The sequence below is a fragment of the Aptenodytes forsteri genome, unplaced genomic scaffold (assembly GCF_000699145.1).
Source record: "Aptenodytes forsteri isolate BGI_AS27 unplaced genomic scaffold, ASM69914v1 Scaffold216, whole genome shotgun sequence".
NCBI classification, from domain to species: Eukaryota; Metazoa; Chordata; class Aves; order Sphenisciformes; family Spheniscidae; genus Aptenodytes; species Aptenodytes forsteri.
Genome location: NW_008796114.1, coordinates 615,787 through 623,133, shown reverse-complemented (window position 1 = coordinate 623,133; position 7,347 = coordinate 615,787). Strand labels below are relative to the sequence as shown.

General features: G+C 40.5%; 1 protein-coding gene across 1 annotated transcript; it reads left to right on the top strand.

Annotated features, from left to right (window-relative positions):
• Positions 1-1,249: 1,249 nt before the first annotated feature.
• Positions 1,250-7,331, top strand: NAA50 (N(alpha)-acetyltransferase 50, NatE catalytic subunit). Its single transcript, XM_009287161.2, has 5 exons — positions 1,250-1,327; positions 2,817-3,000; positions 3,478-3,597; positions 4,519-4,585; positions 7,042-7,331. The coding sequence occupies exons 1-5, from the start codon at positions 1,250-1,252 to the stop codon at positions 7,220-7,222; spliced, it is 630 nt and encodes a 209-aa protein (XP_009285436.1). The 3' UTR covers positions 7,223-7,331.
• Positions 7,332-7,347: the final 16 nt, after the last annotated feature.

Here is a 7,347-nt window from a genome sequence, read left to right as displayed (position 1 = left end):
TTTTTCTCTTCCCTTACTGACCTCCTACTCTGCAGCTAATCTGATCTAACTGGGCAGTTGAGACCTCCTCCCTTTGGTTTCCACTCTGATGCAGACTGCAGCAAAAGAGGCCCCTGGGTCTTCTCTTCACTCCTAGTATGAGATTATTGAGGTCCTCTACTCCAGCAAAACTCTCTCCCAGACAAATACACCTGGGAACCCAGGTGCCACAGTTTTATTCCTACCCTTTGTGAGAAAAGGTAGCAGCACTGCTGGCTGGGATGAGAGAAGGGCACAACTTGCCTTCTGTGTGCCTTAAGAAGCCCTGCCATGCTAGGCTGAACAGCTGTGCTAAGCTGGGCATAAAACAAGTATTACAGTTACCCCACCATCTAATAACTTTACTATCATTTGATAGCATGGTTGTTTACAATGGGAGTACTTCTGTGGTATGAGGAGATCATTCTTACTAGCTCAGTACTTACTTTATGTTGGACTATAATTATCAAAGGGGCTTGCACAAGTGGTGATACATGAAGAAAGGAATCTTGAGAGCAAAAATAATCTAGAAGATGGAAAAGGCTGTGAAACAAAGGGCTGGTGGTGGTAGGAGTCACGGAAAAGAGATACTGCAGACTATTTCAGCACAATATAGTGGTTTATAGCTAGAAGCTATATCCCATTGCTGTTGCTTGTGGTATGCCTGGGTGTTTTTAGATGGATGAGACGCAAGAATATGGAGACTGTTGCTTCTTCTGTCATTCTTGAGATCACTGTTGGAGAACATACTGTCCAGTTCTAGTGACATGTCTCTCAAGAGATTGCTGCACAATTGTGTAGAGCTCAGGGCAAACTACAAGGATTTGTGGCTTAGCAGTTGCCCTTGCAGTGAGGGGGGGGGGGAAGTTCAATCGACATGTTTGGTGTGGTAGGAGGAAGATGAGGAGCTGCCTGGAACAATTTGCAAGCACCCATACTGGCATGAGACACTTGACACCACAGGGCTTTTTAATCTCTCTGGCAAATGTGTGACGAAAGGTTAGACTTTGGAGTTGGCAAAGTTCAATATGTAAATGCCATCCATTAATTCTAAGTAGTTAGAATAATTAATTGGAACATATTAATCTGATGGAGAATTACAAAATCATCAATAGTCCATTAGTTAATGCTAGATGGTTCTCTAAAAGGTAGGCCCTACTTACAAATTGTTTAGCTTCTGTAGGGCTCACTAGGGAGATTGTCTGATCTGTGTCATACCAGAGAGCGGGCAATGGTGATCCTTGATACCTTTGCAGAACTGAAGACTGTATTCTTTGCTGTAAAAGAAAAGAAGAAAGTGGGTGTGATGGCAAGTTATGCTTCTTGAAGTAAATACTAAAGGCTCCATTCCTGTAGCTTTTTCTGATAGTTTTGCAGGCTGCAGTACAATGCCTAGAAAGCATTGTGTATTTATCAGCCATCATTGGTAGCGACAACTAAAACTGATATGGTATCTGGAGTACTAAGGGTACATTTAAGGGTTTTTGATGTATAATAAAGGTCAGTTAATAAAGCAGAGACAGATTATACTCCGCATTAGTTGGTACAGTTCTTGAGGAAAAAAGTTGTTGTTTTTAATACCTTCTTTGTTTTACTGTATTATTTAAGTTAATCTGCGCTGTTGTGTCCTAGGCATCAACCTATCTGAAAAAACCAAGCTGCCTAGGTGCAAGAGGCATGGGAGATGGAAAGCAGCTACTGCACATGACTAGAATGGACTTTGAAGCCTGGCGTAAAAGGATCTTTGAAAACTGCCTTTTTGAAAACAGAATTTGACTTTTTTTAAAAAGGCAAACAGTGTCTTTACCAATGTTTGAGAAGAAAACAATCTAGTTGCCTGTATGTGTTCAGTAAAACAAGGCTGAGATGAAACTAGAATTGTGCGCGTTTCTAACTCGACATGCATTGGCTTTGTACCTGCCTACGTATTCTGGTGACCATTTGGGAAAAGATTTTGATTATCTCGGGTTTTTAATTTTCATTCTTGTAGTCCTTGTTAAAACTGTCTACCTGCACCCAAGAAATTGGCTTGGGGAATATGAACAACTAACCAATTTTTTTTTTTATTATTATTTGCTTCTGTATACGTAGTGTTTCTGTCAGGAAGTTAGTCTTAGAAAAGGGAGAAGCTTGGTCTGTTTCTTCTCAGTATAATTCAGTGCAGTACTGGTATTTTAAGGTTGTGATTCTGCTCTTAGTCAACAGGAAGAATGACTTCAATTATGATCGTAATAGATGCATATATCACCTTGACGGTGGCACACTTGCATATTAACGGACTTAATAGGAGTTTGTTGCATATAGTATTGTTGCTTTTTAGAGTCAGCTGTCTAGTAACGACTTAGTCTTTGTCTAAGCATAAGCTTTATATTGATAGGTGGTAAAATTAAGGCTGTCTTTGAAGCATGGATAAGGACTTCATTTTCTTGATCTCTATTCTAGCCTCCTGACCCTCCCATCTTTTCTTTGTTGTTGGTTTTTTCCCCATGTGATCTTGATGATCAGTGAGGAAATTAATGGGATAAAGTTAAAGCTAATACTCGTACAGAGATCAGTGTTCTCCTGTCTCCCACCCAATAAAACCACGCATATACTATGGTATGTCAGTGTTAAGTGTGGCCTGAGAAACTTCTGACTGTATAGTACCAACTGAAATTGGGTTTGGGAGTTAAATCAGCCACAAACAGAAGACTTAATTGTATGCGTTGAACATTGCAGTTCAAATATGTACTGAACTGATTATTAGGTGGGACAGTTCTCTAAGCATAAATAAAATAATTAATTTTTGGTGTCCTTAGAAATTTCGCAGTGTGTCAGATGTTAAGCATGTTTTGATTTGTTCCAGTAGCCGGATCGAGCTGGGAGATGTGACGCCACACAACATTAAGCAGCTGAAGAGGCTAAACCAGGTCATTTTTCCTGTCAGCTACAATGACAAGTTCTACAAGGATGTACTGGAGGTTGGCGAACTAGCCAAATTAGGTACAAATGTTCTTGCCAGTAATTGTGGGCTATGGTGGCAGAAGTGCTCATCATTGCTATCCATAATGGTTTTGAATAGCAGATCCTTCTATTTTGTTGTTTTATATAATGAAAAATAACTTGTTTGGGAACCTCCGAAAAGCCTCAGTCCAAACCTCAGAGGATTTGTGTTCTAAATAGATTCCATTTTACTGGGAATAGGCATGTTTTCTGTTACAGCAGAAAACTTGAGAGATGAGTGCTGCCAGCTTACCTCCTGATGTCATTGCTAGTTGGTTTGAACTGTAATAAGCCAACCACTGTGTTAGAGCACCATTGGTAACTTCACTCAAAGCGGTAGCCACAATCTATGATTTTATCTGGATGGGAGAATTAGCAAGAGGGAAGGAAGGAAGGAAGATATAGGGCGTAAATGAAGGAGCTGTATGTACAGTTTGAGACTTGTGACTGTTAACACTTTGTTTCCCTCCCTGGCAGCCTATTTCAATGATATTGCAGTGGGAGCAGTGTGCTGTAGGGTGGATCACTCCCAGAACCAGAAGAGACTATACATCATGACACTCGGATGCCTGGCACCCTACCGAAGGCTAGGAATAGGTAAGGAGGATCTTCTTTTGTATCTGAGTCATCAAAGAAACCAGATTGCTGTGCAGCCTCCTAAATGCTCTGTCAGATTTTTAACCAAGACAGTACACTTTCAGACCACTGATTTCTTTGGAAGGGACTTTGGGGAAAGAGTATGATTTATGATATGCTCTTTTTTTCCTGCCTTTCAGAAATTGACTTTTTGTAGAACTTTCTAATTCAGGATTTCAGATTATTTTAATCTTAATCACTCTGCTTCTACAGAAAGTGAAAATTGATGCACAGAGATACGAAATAATTTGTCAGAGGTATGCAGCCAGTGTACAAGTCATGTATAAGTAGAATACAACATTCCTTCATTGGTTTATCTCTTCACTCTTCTAAATTAAGTTTTTTTCTATTTATTTTGTCTTTATCACTACTGGTTATTGCTGCTCAGGGGTAGTACCTGCTTTCTGTCTATACAGCAATTAGTTCTTTTCTCCATGTTGCAAATTGATAGGCTGGATTAACCAAGACCTTACAGTAACCTGTTTGCTTTGACAAACTGGAATGAAAAGATAACTTTATTTTAAATTATTTTACTAGGCCTTTATTAGAAAAACTTAACCAATGCTCTCACTGCTTTATACATTGTTTTGACCATATTTTGAGGTGAGTTTGAGACCTTGAAGCTAGTATTTAAATAAGCTGCTTTATACGTATGCTTCTGGGCTGTTGGGTTTTTTCTCCAAAGAAACAAATTTTGTGAGCAGTCAGAAAGATAGTGAAATACTTATACACCATGTTCTATTTGCCTTTCCTAGCTCTCACAAGCTCTGTCATTTTAGCCTACCTACAGTTAATCTGCCTCTCCTCAAGAAAGCCCTTAGCTAAGTACAGACTTGATTTGCACTTCCTAGTTTTCTTAAGTATCTCTTTACCTTTCGGCAGGAACTAAAATGTTGAATCATGTCTTAAACATCTGTGAAAAAGATGGCACTTTTGACAACATCTATCTGTAAGTAAATGAGTTGCACTCGTGCATTTTTGGAGAGATGATAGAGGCATATATGGGAGCAAAGGGAGGGAGATTCAAGAGCATTTTTAGTATGTATTTCAGTGGGGTCATGGGACATCTTGTAAGTACTAGCAAGAAAGCTAGGGGTCATATTCTGGGCTGCTTGTGTGATGCTGAGAAGCTTGCTTGCTTTAGAAGGGCTTCTGCAAATTTGCTGAATTTGAAAGTAGTTTAGTTACAAAATTATGTTCTATAGCAGAATTACACTGTATGACTAAAAAAAAATTTTGTGATTTTTTTTTTTTTTACCATACAGTGTCATTCTCAGAATAGAAAATACTGCAAGTCCTGCATGCAGTTTTGATACATTTGTCTTTTATGACAGTATTATGTAGGTTAGAACATCAGATCAGAGGTGCTTGCAAGCACTCTATGTTCTCATTCAGTAGCAAGGCCCAACTGCTTATTCCCATTCTTGCACTGTGCCAGGTCAGCTGTTTGTGCAGCAACACAGTAAACTAGGTCAATGACCTGACCCAGCTGGGGAAGCTGTTTTCGGTTTTGTTTCTGGGTTGTTTTTAGTTTTAGTGTGTTCTGGGGGTTTTTTTGGTTTTGGTTTTTATTTTAAATCAACTGCATGTCTACATAAGCGCTTGGCATGATGCAGACATGAGAACAAGCACTGGGGTAGAGGACAGGGCTGTTTAAAAGAGCACCGCCATCCTAATAGATCCCCATGGAAACAGAGCCTGAAATCCATAGATGCCAAAGCTTTGCTTCCCCTTTGCTGCTGGCTGCGCACTTCTGCTTCTTCCTGTGCATTGGTGTCTGTGTGAATACCAAGTGAGCTGATGCAGTTTTTGGCCAAATCGCTTCTCTGAGCCAGCTTCTTCCTTGTACGTCACTGCTTGCTTATACCAGTACAAGCACGGTGCACTGGTAGGGAGAGTCCCACAGCAGGTACAGCTTGGATGGACTTGTGCTGCCACAAAACTGCACCCTGAAGTCTTGCCAGGACTGTTGAAGATGCTTAGTGAGGAGTGTTTCGTACACTGATATCACTATAAATGGAGTGACTTTTTCCTCAAGCTTAGTCCACCTCTGCCAAGGAGATGCAAAGTCTTCCAAGACCTCTACTGTTGTAGCTTTGTGCCATCTCTGTAAGAGGAACAGGTGTTTTAAAGAGGCATTCAAGTAAAGCTGCTTTTGGCTTGTATTCCTGCTCTCCTGCCTCAGAAGAAGTGGTAATGAAGTCTCTGTCAGATGCCTGCTAGATGGCACAGGCTTTCCTTTTTGCTTTTGCACTGTGTGCACGGTGAAGGAACCGCGTGCTGTTTTTAATGCAAAAACCAAATCCTTCGTAATCCTTCTTTTCCACTTCCCAGAGTAGGTTTCTGGGATGACAATAAATAGCCCCCGAAGTTGGGCATAACAAAGTTCTTTTAGTGGCCCATTGATTTTGTTACTATGTCTGTTGCTTGTGCATCTTCTATATGAACATACTATGCAGCGGAGCACCCAGTTTGATATCGGTGCCTAAATTTGTCATTATGAAGTTCCCTTTTAGCTATTTGGTGTTTACTGGGCTTAACACTAAGGTCTTTTGTTTTGTTCTGCTGTTGCTTCCAGAGTTGCTTTGGTTCTACGGTTATGCAGCATGTTGTCATGACAAAGTGATTCATGAGCTTGTGCAGTGTCCACTGAATTTTGGGAGTGTTTAATGAATGCCTTTTGCTGAACCAAACTTTTTTTTTTCTGATAGAACTTGTGCAAATAAATGTCCTAGTCACTTAGAATGCAGAACTGATGGCTGTTTGTTTTGGAGGCCTTGAAACTCTTGAAATTTGCTAGCAAGATCTGGAAAACTCTGGGGGAGATAGATAAAAGAGGAAAGGACTTTGTAAGTCCATAGGGCTGCTTTGTGCTGCCATAGCTTTTTGTGAGGAGAGAGGGGTAGTTAGAAGAGAGCAAGGAGTTAAAATCGTATCAAGCACCATTGCCAGTTTTGTGTTGCAGCGTGTAGGGATCATTGCTTGGACAACTGTTCTGGTCATCTAAGAAGTGTCACTACAGGAAGTTAAAATTGGCTCTACAGTGAAACTTTTTGTATATTTCCACAAAATATCTGTCACTTCCAGATTAAGAAAAATTGAAATTACTGAGCTAGTAATGCTTCAGAGTCTGTCTGCTATTTGTGTTCCTTAAAAGAGCTTTACTGAGGGGAAACATTTGCCGCTTCTCAGAATGATTGCCACAGGCCATCCAGGAGCTGTGTGTTAGCTCAGGATTGATTTGGAAAGACCAAAATTTTCAGTCCTGAACTTACACCGTTGTTCCTGTCTCTATCTAGGTAGCTCCTTTTCTTATCTTGTCTTTGACCGTTCCAAGTGTGGAGGCAGAATACTGTACCGCAGAAAGTTCTGATACCTGTCTCTCTATCCTCCTTTCTGTCCCAGGCATGTCCAGATCAGCAATGAGTCCGCAATTGACTTCTACAGAAAGTTTGGCTTCGAGATCATTGAGACGAAGAAAAACTACTACAAGAGGATAGAGCCCGCAGACGCTCATGTGCTGCAGAAAAACCTCAAAGCCCCTTGTCTTGGCCAGAACGTAGATGTGCAAAAGACCGACAACTGAACAAAACCCCAACGAACACTTTCTTGCACTTGCTTGTCGCCAAATAAGGAAAGAGAGGCCTCTTGATTTTTTCTTTTTTTTTTTTTTTTTTTTTACCCCCCCCCTTCCTCCTTTTAATTTTTTTT

Coding starts and splice junctions, on each gene's coding strand:
- NAA50 (XM_009287161.2), top strand. CDS start 1,250: ATGGTGATCCTTGATACCTTTGCAGAACTGAAGACTGTATTCTTTGCT. Junction 3,001..3,477: donor TGGCGAACTAGCCAAATTAG/GTACAAATGTTC, acceptor CCTCCCTGGCAG/CCTATTTCAATGATATTGCA. Junction 4,586..7,041: donor ACTTTTGACAACATCTATCT/GTAAGTAAATGA, acceptor TTTCTGTCCCAG/GCATGTCCAGATCAGCAATG.